This window comes from Lampris incognitus, chromosome 13 (assembly GCF_029633865.1).
Source record: "Lampris incognitus isolate fLamInc1 chromosome 13, fLamInc1.hap2, whole genome shotgun sequence".
Lineage (NCBI taxonomy): Eukaryota > Metazoa > Chordata > Actinopteri > Lampriformes > Lampridae > Lampris > Lampris incognitus.
In genome coordinates, this window is record NC_079223.1 from 51,114,911 (window position 1) to 51,129,760 (window position 14,850).

At 42.3% G+C, this 14,850-nt stretch overlaps 1 protein-coding gene across 1 annotated transcript in view; it reads left to right on the top strand.

Annotated features, from left to right (window-relative positions):
* Positions 1-3,858: 3,858 nt before the first annotated feature.
* Positions 3,859-14,850, top strand: part of hells (helicase, lymphoid specific) — a 35,932-nt gene continuing 24,940 nt past the window's right edge. Inside the window, exons 1-4 of the mRNA XM_056291874.1 lie at positions 3,859-4,201; positions 4,873-4,970; positions 5,700-5,818; positions 10,893-11,015. Coding sequence (XP_056147849.1) covers positions 4,194-4,201; positions 4,873-4,970; positions 5,700-5,818; positions 10,893-11,015 — 348 coding nt within the window. The 5' untranslated portion in view covers positions 3,859-4,193. The remainder of the gene's footprint in view (positions 4,202-4,872; positions 4,971-5,699; positions 5,819-10,892; positions 11,016-14,850) is intronic.

Sequence of the window (14,850 nt, forward strand, 5' to 3'; positions counted from 1 at the left end):
GGTTAGAACAAGACTATTAGTTGACTAATAGAATCAGGTGTGTAACTGCTTGGTTAGAAAAAGACTATTAGTTGACTAATAGGATCAAGTGTGTAACTGCTTGGTTAGAACAAGACTATTAGTTGACTAATAGGATCAGGTGTGTAACTGCTTGGTTAGAACAAGACTATTAGTTGACTAATAGAATCAGGTGTGTAACTGCTTGGTTAGAAAAAGACTATTAGTTGACTAATAGGATCAGGTGTGTAACTGCTTGGTTAGAACAAGACTATTAGTTGACTAATAGGATCAGGTGTGTAACTGCTTGGTTAGAACAAGACTATTAGTTGACTAATAGAATCAGGTGTGTAACTGCTTAGTTGGAACCAGACTATTAGTTGACTAATAGAATCAGGTGTGTAACTGCTTGGTTAGAACAAGACTATTAGTTGACTAATAGGATCAGGTGTGTAACTGCTTGGTTAGAACAAGACTATTAGTTGACTAATAGGATCAGGTGTGTAACTGCTTAGTTAGAACAAGACTATTAGTTGACTAATAGGACCAGGTGTGTAACTGCTTAGTTGGAACAAGACTATTAGTTGACTAATAGAATCAGGTGTGTAACTGCTTGGTTAGAACAAGACTATTAGTTGACTAATAGGATCAGGTGTGTAACTGCTTAGTTGGAACCAGACTATTAGTTGACTAATAGGACCAGGTGTGTAACTGCTTAGTTGGAACAAGACTATTAGTTGACTAATAGAATCAGGTGTGTAACTGCTTGGTTAGAACAAGACTATTAGTTGACTAATAGGATCAGGTGTGTAACTGCTTAGTTGGAACCAGACTATTAGTTGACTAATAGGACCAGGTGTGTAACTGCTTGGTTAGAACAAGACTATTAGTTGACTAATAGAATCAGGTGTGTAACTGCTTGGTTGGAACCAGACTATTAGTTGACTAATAGGACCAGGTGTGTAACTGCTTGGTTAGAACAAGACTATTAGTTGACTAATAGAATCAGGTGTGTAACTGCTTGGTTGGAAGCAGACTATTAGTTGACTAATAGGATCAGGTGTGTAACTGCTTGGTTGGAAGCAGACTATTAGTTGACTAATAGGATCAGGTGTGTAACTGCTTAGTTGGCACAAAGACCTCTGCACCCGCACCGGCCCTTCCTGCATCATGTTGCCCATCCCTGTAGGAACACATACGTGATGCTTATCAACATATGTCTATGATGTTGGCTGGTTTTTTATCTTGGGACCACAAACAATTCCCGGGATGTTTATTTGTACTTAATAAGTATTGGTGTATAAACGATCATCATTATATTGTAATAATTATTTGTATATTGTAAGAAATGGAAATGGATGATCCGCTGTGGTGACCCCTAACGAGATCAGCCGAAAGTAGTACGAGTAGTAGGAGTAGTAGGAGGAGGAGGAGGAGGAGTAATAGTAGTAGTAGGAGTAGTAGGAGTAGTAGGAGGAGGAGTCGTAGTAGAACCAGTAGTAGTAGTAGTAGGAGTAGGAGGAGTAGTAGGAGGAGGAGGAGGAGTAATAGTAGTAGTAGTAGAACTAGTAGTAGTAGTAGTAGTAGTAGAACTAGTAGTAGTAGTAGTAGTAGTAGTATAATGAAGGATTTTTATTCAACCCAGTGTGACCCATTCTCGTCTTTAGAGCTGATTCCCTCTTGCAACGCCCGAAACTTCCTGATTTTCAATCTTCTCTCTGGATCTCTTAAAGACCTGGACACTGTTTCTTCATCACGTTCCCGGTGCACGTCAAGGGGGGATATAATTCTTTGACAAAGACTCTCCGGGTTGTGGTGTTGTGCAGTTTGCGTGTCCATTACATGACATTACATGACATGACATGACATGACATGACATTACATTTCAGTCATTTAGCCAACGCTTTTATCCAAAGTGACTTACAGTAAGTGCATCATTTAACGTAGGAAATCAGGAGAACTACTAGTCATCAGAGGTCATAAGTGCATCTAAACCAGCATCTAAGAGCAAAACCAGTGCTAAAGTAAAAGTGCAAGAAAGAGTTGTTTTGTTTTTAAATGGGTGAGTACAATAAGTGCTAAGAGCAAGTAACAGGGTAGTAGTTCTTGAAGAGGTGAGTTTTCAACCTGCGCTGAAAGATGGGCAGCGACTCCGCTGTCCTGACATCAGTGGGGAGTTCAGTCCACCACTGTGGGGCCGGGACAGAACAGAGCCGAGACCGGGTCAACCGGCAGCAGGGGCCTCTGAGCGACGGGGCCACCAGGCGTCCCGAGGCGGCAGTTACATGACTTTGATACAAGTTATGAGATATCACTGCAATAGAGTGTGGGCTTGCTTTGATAACAGCATCATATTGTTTTCGGTCATTTAATTACCTTTTGAACAAAAATTCTCATAAGATATAACGTTTCCTGCGTTTTCCATTAAGTGCATTATAGACCATATTCCTTTCTCAAGCCATTTTTTTACGAAACAAGGATTTATTTCTAAATACCACATACCCACAATTCCACAGTGGAGTGGTATGGGGACTAAAATTGTGCTTGTAGATCATTTTCCAATATCATAATATCTGTTGATGAAACGTTGATAATTTGACAGGGAGTTTTTTTTAAAGTTTTTTAGTATGGTGATGGATGAAGAGCTTGATAGGGCTCCTTCAAAATATCATTATAATGCTGTATCACTTGATTTTTGTGGCGTGTTTAAATTGAAAGATGCATGGTGCACTGACAATGTTCCCCCTAATGTCAGAGAGTCCGCCAGCTTTGCGGTGTTAAAAAGCATCTCAAGCTTTGGTTAAAATCAGCACAAACGTGTAATCACAAATAAATGTCCTTGCTTTAACATTTTGCACATATTTTAGATTTCACTCGGGGTTTTTGTTGTAGTTTTCATTCAGAGTAGTTACTAGCATATGTTTCTTAGTCAGGGGCAGCCTAGGGTTCTGGCTGGAACCAGCCCGGGTCCAGCCTGACTGTAGACTGCATGTGTGTCATTTATATTTCCTGCCATTGAACAGGCCAGACTGGTTTTTATAGCTGTTGTCATAGTTTAGGTCAGATTGTTATTTATTGATGTTTCAGGTCAGTTTACTAATTATATCTATTGTTGCTGAATAGATGAAATCCATATTCATTATGCTGTTGTCATATAGGCCAGATTGCTATATATCCACTGTTTTAAATAGATCAGATTGTACTTAGAACATCTGAGATTGGTTTTCTGATGTACTCTCATGTTTTTATTTTGTCTTGTTTGTGCTTTGTCTGCCTGTCCAATAGTTTTCTTATGTATTGTTGTGTTTTTACTTCTGTATTAAGTGTCGTTTGTTTGCCTGCCCAGGGACTGCAGATGCAAATTAGCTTCCGGCTAACTCTGGTGCGGTTGTAAAATGGTGCCTTGTCCATGTCAAAGACACAATAAACTGAGCTAAACTTAGAAACTAAACCATTGTAAACCCACATGTTCACCTGGTTAAAGCCCGGAAGTTGGGAAGTTAGACTCCTCCTCTATCAAAGGCAACATCCCGTCCAGGTTTTGCAGATTTCGCGCGAAACTGGGACGGCGTTTAGAAACGTCCAACCCGCGGGTGTGTTGTGTAGAGCCGTCGACTCCCGCTGTTGCCAAAACCTGACTCTGCGTCAACTGCTGACGTCTCACTCAAATCACGCTGACGCAGAACTGCGCCGTCATTTAGACAAGTTGTCCTTCGTGGTTATTTGTGACTACGATGTTCCCACCGCTCTGCTTAACCCCCCCCCCCTATGTTAGGCAGTGGTTTGATCCTCGTTGGCGCGAAACTGGCTAGCTCCTCCCACACGCGCACGCGCTACGGAGCGGCGGACGGATCGGAGAGGTGTCGGTGTGCGGGTCTGTTGGCTTTGTGCGTTATTGTGCTACTCTTCTGTCGTCCCAGTGCGGTTTCGGGAAGGCTGTCTACGGACCAACCTGCTTAACAGTCACGTCAGTGGGGTTCCAGTGTGCGTTGTCGTCGGTGTTGTTGTACGGGTTGCTTGTGTGCAGCTTTTGAGCAGCCATTTGTGTTGCAGAGATCCGAGCGGCGCCTTAACCGTCGAGTAACGCGGCGGTAGCGGCAGCAGCAGCGGCAGCGGCGGCGGCAGCAGCAGCGGGTTTCCGTTGGTTTCCGTTGGTTTCTGTGTGTTTCTCTCGCTTCCTTTGCCGCCAGGCAGCAATGAGCCGGTAAGTTACAATGTTGCTCTCTGACGCGTCCTCACGCACGACCCGCGCGCGTTGCAGGCAAGGCTGCGCGTAACCTTCGTGTTGCAGACTGAAGTCCGGTCGTCCTGTTTTCCAGGGCCAACATAAACCTTCATTGTGTAAAATCAAATTAGCTGTTATCAAACTGGTCTAAGTTTTAGAGAATTGTGTATTTAAAAGGGGGAAAATACATAAGTGAATGCTGTTGTGGAAACGGTGCCTAATGATGACCACTGACATCATTAGGTAACTACTGAACAGTTGCCTAGTTATTCTTGCCCTCTGGGGCAACAATAATTCTTGCCCTCTGGGGCAACAAAAAGACTGAAATGAACTGCGCAGTGATAAAGTGGCAGTTTTGTTAGCCACTATATCACTGTTCAGTTCATTTCAGCTTTTATTGTTGCCCCAGAGGGCAGTTAGTTTGCAGCAATAAGGAATAAAGGAATACAAAATGGAGAACACGTAACTGGGAAGATTAAACGACTGAATAAATGAATCCCGAAAGAAGAAAAAAGACCAGAGGCAGACACACAAGCCAATGCTTAGGTTCCATATTACTAACCACATGTGCTCTGTGAAGTTGTGCTGTTTAAACTGAAGGCCCTAAACTACAGTCTGGCCTAATAATCCTTTATTCCACTAATTTGAAGTGTGAAGGAGGAAAGTCGGAGTGTGTCCCCTCTCTGCCCCAAACCTGATGAATCCGAGGAACCGCTCGGCACAGCGATGAAGACTGCGTCCCCCGATGGTTAGTCACTCGAGTTGAAGTTGGGAAAAGGATTTGATCATTTGAAATATTTCTCTTTTCAGATCTCTTATGAGCCTCAAGTCAGTCCTGATGTTTCCCTTTGGTCTTTCTGACGCCTACAAGATGTTAGAGTCAGTTTTTATTGGCCAAGTCTGGTCACGTACAAAGAATTTGACTTGGTACACTGCGCTCCGTTACACATACATGTTGTGTGTACACAGACGGACGAGACAAGTGTAACTGAAGAGAGAGCTAGGTGTAAGGTCAACATGTCAAAAACTAAGTTGAATGTACAGAAGTGTGACAAGTAAAGGTATGAGTTAGTGCACATCCAGGTACGAGCAATACTAGAGGTGTAACTGAATAAAGGTGTGCTATGATAAGACTAGTCACTCTGATGCATGAAGCATGTGGTCAAGTCAATTGTATTTGTGTAGCCCAAGATCACACATTACAAATGTGCAAATTTGGTATTGCACACGCTGGAAATAAGATGACAGTTCATGTGATTCATGATCATCACACACACATGTGTATGAGCCAGAGTCCTAATAGAAATAAACTGAATATAGCATGGTATTAAACAATGGATGTGAACAAGATAGGAGACAGTTATAAATAATTATTAAGCAATAATAATAACTGATAAAAGTTGTGTTAAGAAATACAACGTAACAAGAAAATAAGACAGACTTGTTTAGGAATTCACATTTCCTCTTTTCCTCAAAGGTGTCGGTGTGCAACCCGAGAACGAGAAATCTCAGATTATCATCACCAAAGAAATGGAAGACGAAGAAAAGCAGCTGATGGAGGAGGGAGAGAAGAAAGAAAAAGAAATGATGGAAAAGGTGAATGTCTTCTTATATGCTTTCTCATCCCAGTTATTAGAAATTGTTTATCACCATAGCGATAAACAATTTTTTTTTTGTTTATGGGTCATTCCTGGCTATTGGTGAATTTTCTGCCCCCAGCAAATAACTATCAGTATTTTAGTCAAAATAAATGAAATGTTTATTATGAAAGGCTTTTATTCATGTAAAAAAAAATTTTTTTAAATTACCTCTTTTTTCTTTTTTGCACATACACTCCTTTTTTCCGATGTCCCCAAATGACATTTTCAGTTTGACTGAACCACGTTTTCAGTATACCCATCCATCCCTTATCCGAACCACTTATCCTGCTCTCAGCGTGGCAGGAATGCTGGAGCCTAGCCCAGCAGTCACTAGGCAGCAGGCGGGGACACACCCTGGACAAGCCGCCAGGCCGTCACACGGCCGACATGCACACACACACACATTTTCAATATAATTAAATATAAGTATACCTTTATTAATGTATAAAGTTAGATTCTCACTAATTATGAATCAATATCAGTGGAAACGGTAGTTATTATTTATTATTTTTATAATTTACTGTGTGTCCCAGAAATCGCATTCCATCCTGTTAGTTTGTGGTTTTTCCACTTGCACAAAAAAAACCTACAATTCCCATGAGTCCACATTCAGGAAGTGACATCACTCTTGGAGGGAAGTGAGGGTCAAGTCAACTTTATTTGTATAGCCCAATGTCTCAAATTACAAATTTGCCTCAAAGGGCTTTACAGCAACACTGTCCATAGACCCTCGCATCAGCTAAGGAACAACTCCCTAAAAAAAAAAACTTTAACAGGGAGAAAAAAGTTCAGAGACACAAACTGAGGGGAGCAACATTGTCTGCCTCTTTTTTTTTTCAAGTTTTAAAAAGTTAACCTGTATTTCCTACTTAAATTCCCACACTGTTAAGTCCAAGTTATGGAGAAGGTAAATATCATTTTAAAAATTTCACAATTATGTTTAATATATAAATTAAAATACTGTGTGTGTGTGTGTGTGTGTGTGTGTGTGTGTGTGTGTGTGTGTGTGTAGAGCTAGCTAGTTAAAGGTGCCGTGTTACAGAGCAATGGCTAATTTGTTTAAAAATGTCCACCCTGTTAGGAATATACAGTGCATCCGGAAAGTATTCACACCCCTTCCCTTTCCCCACGTTTTGTTATGTTACAGCCTTATTCCAAAATGGATTAAATGTATTTGTTTTCTCATCAATCTACACACAATACCCCATAATGACAAAGCGAACAAGGTTTTGTAGAAATTTTTGCAAATGTATTAAAAATAAAAAACTGAAATACTGCATGTACATAAGTATCCACACCCTTTACTCAGTACTTGGTTGAGGCACCCTTGGCAGCGATTACAGCCTCAAGTCTTCTTGGGTATGAAGCTACAAGCTTGGCACACCTATATTTGGGGTATTTCTTCCATTCTTCTCTGCAGATCCTCTCCAGCTCTGTAAGGTTAGATGGGGAGCATCGCTGTACAGCTATTTTCAGGTCTTTCCAGAGATGTTCAATGGGGTTCAAGTCTGGGCTCTGGCTGGGCCACTCAAGGACATCCACAGACTTGTCCCGAAGCCACTCCTTCGTTGTCTTGGCTGTGTGCTTAGGGTCGTTGTCGTGTTGAAAGGTAAACCTTCGCCCCAGTCTGAGGTCCTGAGCGCTCTGGAGCAGGTTTTCATCAAGGATCTCTCTGTACTTTGTTCCATTCATCTTTCCCTCGATCCTGACTAGTCTCCCAGTTCCTGCCACTGAAGAACATCCCCACAGCATGATGCTGCCACCACCATGCTTCACTGTAGGGATGGTATTAGCAAGGTGATGAGAGGTGCCTGGTTTCCTCCAGATGTGACGTTTGGCAATCAGGCCAAAGAGTTCAATCTTGGTTTCATCAGACCAGAGAATCTTGTTTCTCATGGTCTGAGAGTCCTTTAGGTGCTTTCTGGCAAACTCCAAGCGGGCTGTCATGTGCCTTTTACTGAGCAGAGGCTTCCGTCTGGCCACTCTACCATAAAGGCCTGATTGGTGGAGTGCTGCAGAGATGGTTGTCCTTCTGGAAGGTTCTCCCATCTCCACAGAGGAATGCTGGAGCTCTGTCAGAGTGACCATGGGGTTCTTGGTCACCTCCCTGACCAAGGCCCTTCTCCCCCGATTGCTCAGTTTGGCTGGGCGGCCAGCTCTAGGAAGAGTCCTGGTGGATCCAAACTTCTTCCATTTACGAATGATGGAGACCACTGTGCTCTTCGGGACCTTCAAAGCTGTAGAAATGTTTTTGTACCCTTCCCCAGATCTGTGTCTTGATACAATCCTGTCTCGGAGGTCCACAGACAATTCCTTTGACTTCATGGCTTGGTTTCTGCTCTGACATGCACTGTCAACAGTGGGACCTTATATAGACAGGTGTGGGCCTTTCCAAATCATGTCCAATCAATTGACTTTACTACAGGTGGACTCCAATCAAGATGTAGAAACATCTCTAGGATGATCAGTGGAAACAAGATGAACCTGAGCTCAATTTTGAGTGTCACAGCAAAGGGTGTGAATACTTATGTACATGCAATATTTCAGTTTTTTATTTTTAATAAATTTGCAAAATATTTTACAAAACCTTTTTCACCTTGTCATTATGGGGTATTGTGTGTAGATTGATGAGAAAAAAAGGAATTTAATCCATTTTGGAATAAGGCTGTAACATAACAACATGTGGGGAAAGTGAGGGGGTGTGAATACTTTCCGGATGCAATGTAAACCTAACAGGGTGGAACAAGTACCCTACAGGGTGGAAAATCTATTACACAATATAAGGAAATGCATATAAATGCTGATTTACACAATCATTTGTTATTGAAGCTGCTCGTAATATCTACTAAGATGGATAAAAGTTGACACTTTACAGTTATAATCAATTATTAGGTATTTATTTGGCATTTCCTGTGTTCTGCCACATCACAGCCATGATCAAATGTCAAATGATCACACCACCTTATGTATAATCAGTTAATATGCGTTTACACAGTAATTGATCATTATTATTAAGTGTTTTTATGCAACTTGCATAATGTAAAGTTACATTGTACGTATTTGTTAGGAAATGGCTCCACCACTAAGTGCAGCAGAGATGCAGCATCACTTCGAGATGCAGATCCAGACAGAAGAGCAGACTATCTAAAGAAAGAGAGGGCGAAATGGCAGAGACTAAGAGACAGGGAAAAAGAAAAGGATTGCTGACCTCAGTGAGGGTGAGCAGTGAGCTCAGAGGAAGAAATGGAGACAGAAGAAAGCAAAACTCAAGGAAAAGGCTAGGACAGCTATACCATCTTCTCCTACAGCACTTCTTGGATTGCAACCAGTGACGGGGCCCTCAATGTTAGAAGTGTAAAAATTCATTTATTACATCGTTATAAGGTATTTTAACTGCTTGGACGCATATACACTTCTCATTGGCTGAGCATAATTGTCTTATAACTACACACCAAAGTTGATATTGACATGGAAAAAGTTAACAGGTTCTTACTCATACCTTACAAAAAATAACACATGAATTACACATTGAAAAAAATAACACACTGAATTTTGTCCACTGGAAGGGCATATTAGAGGGCACTTGTGTTACATTTTGTCCACTGGAAGGGCATATTAGAGGGCACTTGTGTTACATTTTGTCCACTGGAAGGGACTTCTATCATGCTGTATCTACCATAGGGTCATCCAAAAGGGCACATTTGCTGTGTTTTTTTCGAACATGGGGGCACAAGGAGGGGCAATCGCCCCTCTTTGTGCCCCTCCCCGCCCCCCTCCTGAGTCCACGGGTACATGCGCGCACAAACACGTACACAAATTTTTTTGGGCCATTTCGAAGTATGTCTTAGCATGATTTGTTAATGTGTTTAAAGGTGCAGTAGGTGAATCTGGAGGAAGGCAGTTGATTTTTTAGTCTTATCCCCAGGGCTTCAAATACTGGTTGACCCAGAGCATCAGTATTTCAATCCCAGGGGATGAGACTCAAAAATCAACTGCCTTTCTCCAGAATCATCTACTGCACCTTTAATGTTTTATATGTTTAAAAATAATTTAATATTCTTAATTTTCAATAAATGTTAAATGTCCTGTGAGTTATAATGAAATTATTGTTGAAACTCACTGAGTCATTGATGGTTATTTCCACCCTATTAGGACCCTTTCCGCCCTGTTAGTCATCCATCCATTATCCAAACCACTTATCCTGCTCTCAGGATGCTGGAGCATGGTAATTTGTAGTGTTGGCAAGGATTAATAGCATACTTTTTTTTGTGCAAATGTCTGTTAATATTTACCATTTGGGGTAAATTGGGTACATAAATGTGATGGTTCTTAATAATGAACACATGTTCTGCTCAACAGTTCTGGATTCCTTGTTATTCGTACAAAAAAAAACCTTAAATGATGGAATAAGGGACACATAAGCTTTAAGAAAAGTCTGGTATTGTTGAATATTTACATTGTTACAACTTCGCAATACACATGTCCCTAACAGGGTGGAACTCTCTCACAGTCCATGTCTAAACAATCCATGCATAATTATTATTATTTATGTGCTTGAGCTTTACCAGTACAAGTTCTGGAAGGTTGTACATGTCATTTACCTAATATAATGTTTTTTAAAAAAAAAACTGAAAATTTATTCTTTTTTCCCCCTGAAAGTAAGCACATGGAAAAGTCACCAATAGCCAGGCATGACTCTTATATGCCATTCACATGTGCTGGTTCTTACTTCAACAACCATGTAAACTTGTCACATGTGTGAGTTTAAATGCAAGGCTCAGCGTTTTCGGTTTTTATTTTTCAAAGCTATCCAGCATGTCGAATTTCGCCACAAGAGGGCACTGTTGCATAACCTCACATGAACAGGAACAACTTTTGGATCGGTGGAAACATAAAATCCGGGTGAAAAATCTGGGTATTTTTCGCTGAAAATAGGTAATAACCGAAAACGCTGAGCCTTGTTTATATGACGATGAAAGCATTCTTTTACATCATAGTTTGGCTGGTAACATTTGCAACCCTTAACCAAGGCACGGGAATCCTGGGAAAGAGATTCTCATGAGATGCGCTTCAAGAGATTACAACATTTGCTTGAGAAGAGTAACATCTACTCCAAATTCCTGCTGACAAAGATGGAACAACAGCAGCAAGAGGTATTCCATTTTAATTAATTTCACTTACTAGGAGTTATGTGGAGCCAGGGTTTCCACTGAAATACTTGTTGCACTATGAACATCTTCTGCAATCCATCTATGGACATCATGCCTGGATAATGCATAATGCAAGATGTAAACGCCTACATTGCACTCAGAGTATGTTATTAAAAAAAAAAAAACTACCCTTGATCTAAACCTACCGAATAACTACAGACCTATTTCAAAGCTACCATTCATTGCCAAAATTTTTGAAAAAATTGTTGCACAGCAGCTCCTTGAGATCATTGCAGGACACTGTTTTCAATAAATTCCAATCTGGCTTTTGGCACCAACATAATACAGAAACAGTACTACCAAGAGTGACAAATGACATTCTCATGTGAGCTGATAATGGCAAACATTCTATCCTGGTCCTGCTTGACTTAACTGCTGCTTTTGATACTATTGATCACTCCATCTGGATTGAACATTTAAATAAGTGGGTTGGTATCTCTGGCGCTGCTCTCAGTTGGCTCTCGTCCTATCTGTCTTAACAGGAAGTTTCAGGTTGCCATGGACAACTTTGTGTCTTCAACTGCCCCTATACTCTGTGGAGTTCCATAGGGTTCAATCATTGGTCTCATCCTTTTCTCATTTTACCTCTAGACAGTCTAGTTAGCCAGTTCAATTGCATATCTCAGCACTGCTATGCTGCTGACATGCAGCTGTATTTATCAGTTGAGCCAAATGATGTGGGTAATATTGGTACCCCTCGTGACTGCCTGGCTGCTATTAAGGAATGGATGTCACTCGATTTTCTTCAGCTCAATTCAGACAAAACTGAGGGTCTCCTTATTGGTCCTAATAACTTTGTCTCAGAAGTGAAATCTTGTATCGGCCCTCTGGCCACCAACCCTACTCAAGAAATCAGGGTCTACTCTTTGACCAAAATCTGAAATTCAGCCTATACATAGACAAGCTTGTGCAAACCTGCTTTTTCCAACTCTGGAACATCGCAAAAATTAAATCAGTGTTATCAACCAGAGAACTTGAATTACTAATCCATATCCTAATTTTCTCACACCTTCACTACTGCAATCTTTTCTCAGCCAAGCAACTCTGTCCCGCCTGCAACTCGTGCAAAATACTGCTGCTAACCAATACCAAACTTGGATCCCACATTACACCAATCCTTGCGTCCCTTCATTGGCTCCAAGTAAATTATAGAATAGACTTCAAGATACTGGTTATTACATATAAGGCCCTACATGGTCTTGCCCCTTCATACATTTCCAAACTTTTGCATCCTTACTCTCACCTCTAGGCCACTCAGATCTTCTAACCAGGGTCTCTTATCTATACTCCGCTCTCGCCGCAAGTCCAAGGGGGGCTGCTTTTGCTGCAAGGACCCTGTCCCTTACAGCAAAACAGCTTAACAGAGGGGAGGAGACTCTGGAATAGTCTCCTCCCCTCTGTTAGATCAGCTGAGTCTGTAAACCGCTTTAAAAAACTTCTCAGAACCCATCTTTACTGACTTACCTTCCCTGTAATGGGGCTGTAATTTTTGCTTTTCTGTATAACTGTACGTTGTTTATTTTTTTCAGTATCTTGTGCAGCACTTTGTAACTTTCTTTTGAAAGGGTGTTATATAAATAAACCTTTACTTTCTTATTTGGCTAAATGTCAAACTTCAAACTGCTCTTCTTGAAGTGTCTTGTACTGTATACTGGTAAATCATCCCCCATGAGTCAGCCGTCCTTTTCCCTCCTGTCACTTAAATAGCATGAATTGCAGCACCAACCCCAATTCAGTCAAGATAACATGTTGCCGTTACTTTTCTTTTTTTAATTCTAGTTTTTCCCCTTATCCCACCCGATTAACCCAATGGCATATGGCCGGAACTCTTGTCGAATAACTCCCCTGGCTCACGTTTCCATAGGAAGGGGATAGTTGTAATGCCAGCTTCCTTCAAACTCGTGTCGGCTGCTCTCGCTATTTTACACGATGAAGCCTCGCGTGGATTGTATTTCCTTCAGGCCACGAAGGAGACGTAGGGGGAATGCTTTCGGTTGCTTGGCTGCAGGCGCCCGGATGGGCCAGAGGGGTAGCTGGAGAACGACGAGTCCCCATACACTACACCGATCTACACCCACTATCCCTTGGGTAAGGGTGGCCTAATGAATGCCTTACCCCGTGGACGCTCTGGCCGTGACCGGTTACGGCGAGTCTGGGATACGAACCTCCCAGCCACATGACGAGCGGATTGCAAGAAGGGCGGTTTACTCCGCTCGGCCATCAGAGCGGCCTTTGTTGCCATTACTTTTAACTATACCTAAAAGATGATCCCTTCCGTGTCAAAGGAAATGTGGCATGTTTGTTGTTGTTGACTGAAACAAAAGCAGACTTGCTTTTAAATAGTCCGCAGGGAAAACAAAATTTGACCAGGGTGGAAACAAAGCAGAATAAAGATCTCATGCCAGTATGACACCCAGATATACGTCAGCACCAGATCCCCTCACAATCCACCCCTCTCTCACATCGACTCCTGTCTGTAGTTAAAGTCCGGATGCAGCAAAACCTCCTCAAACTCAACAGTGACAAAACTGAACTCCTCTTCATTGGCTCCAAGTCCACTCTCAGCCAAATCAACAACCTTGCACTCACCATCGATGGCTCTACTGTCTCCCCTTCCCCCCCAGGCACGCAACCTTGGTGTGATCCTTGATCCCACCCTCTCCCTTGAGCCACACATCCGCCAAATGGTCAAATCCTCCTTCTACCACCTTCGCAACTTTCCAAAAATAAGATCCTCTCTCACACGCCCTGCTGCTGAGATACTGATCCATGCCCTCATCTCCTCCCGCCTTGATTACCGCAACTCACTCCTCTATGGCATCAGTGCTAGCTCTATCAAGAGACTCCAATTGGTCCAGAACGCATCCACCCAACTTTTAACTTTCACCAAATCCTGGCACCACATCACCCTAGTCCTAAAAGACCTCCACTGGCTACCCATCTCCCACCGGATCAATTACAAACTCATGGTTCTCACTTATAAAGCCCTTCACAAACTGGCTCCCCATACCTCACCGATCCCCTCTCCCCCTACCAACCCTCTCGGTCCCTCAGATCCACCTCAGCCTCCCTTCTCTCTACCCCAAGGTCCAACCTCCGCGGCTTTGGTGACCGAACCTTCTCCAGAGCAGCTCCCAGGCTCTGGAACTCACTTCCCCAAATCATTAGAGACTCAGAATCCCTCCCACTCTTCCAATCCCATCTCGACACACCTTTTCTCCATTGCCTTCTCGTGCCCTCCGTCCGCTCATACACCCCAGGTCTGGGGCAGACTGGGGACTGAGCGCTTCACCTGCGTCTGTGTTTTATGTGATTTATGGTGTTTGTTTTTCTTTCCCTTTATATCTGTCCAAGTCGGAGAGTACGGCTGGTGTCGTCTGTGGCTGCCCCTCTCCCTCTTGTAGCCCCCCTTCCCATCCACCCCTGTTTGTCTGTTATGTTCATCTGTCGTCTTGTTTCACTCCATTTATTGTAAAGCGACTTTGAGTACTTGAAAAGCGCTATATAAGATTGATTTATTATTACCTGGTGTAAATGAAAAGGTTGTAGTTGGATTGTTCATTGTCCAGATAGCTTGCCCAGATATTGACACCTGTTATCAATGGAGCCTGTGTGGCATTAAAACATGCTCCTCATCATCTCTGCTACAAAGCTTTACCAAACTACATTGACTCCTGCAAATATTACTCCACAGCACCATTACTCCGCAGCTCCACATACAACCATGATAGACTACCATAGCAGTCTGTTAGACTACTGGTAGAACAAATTAACAGTT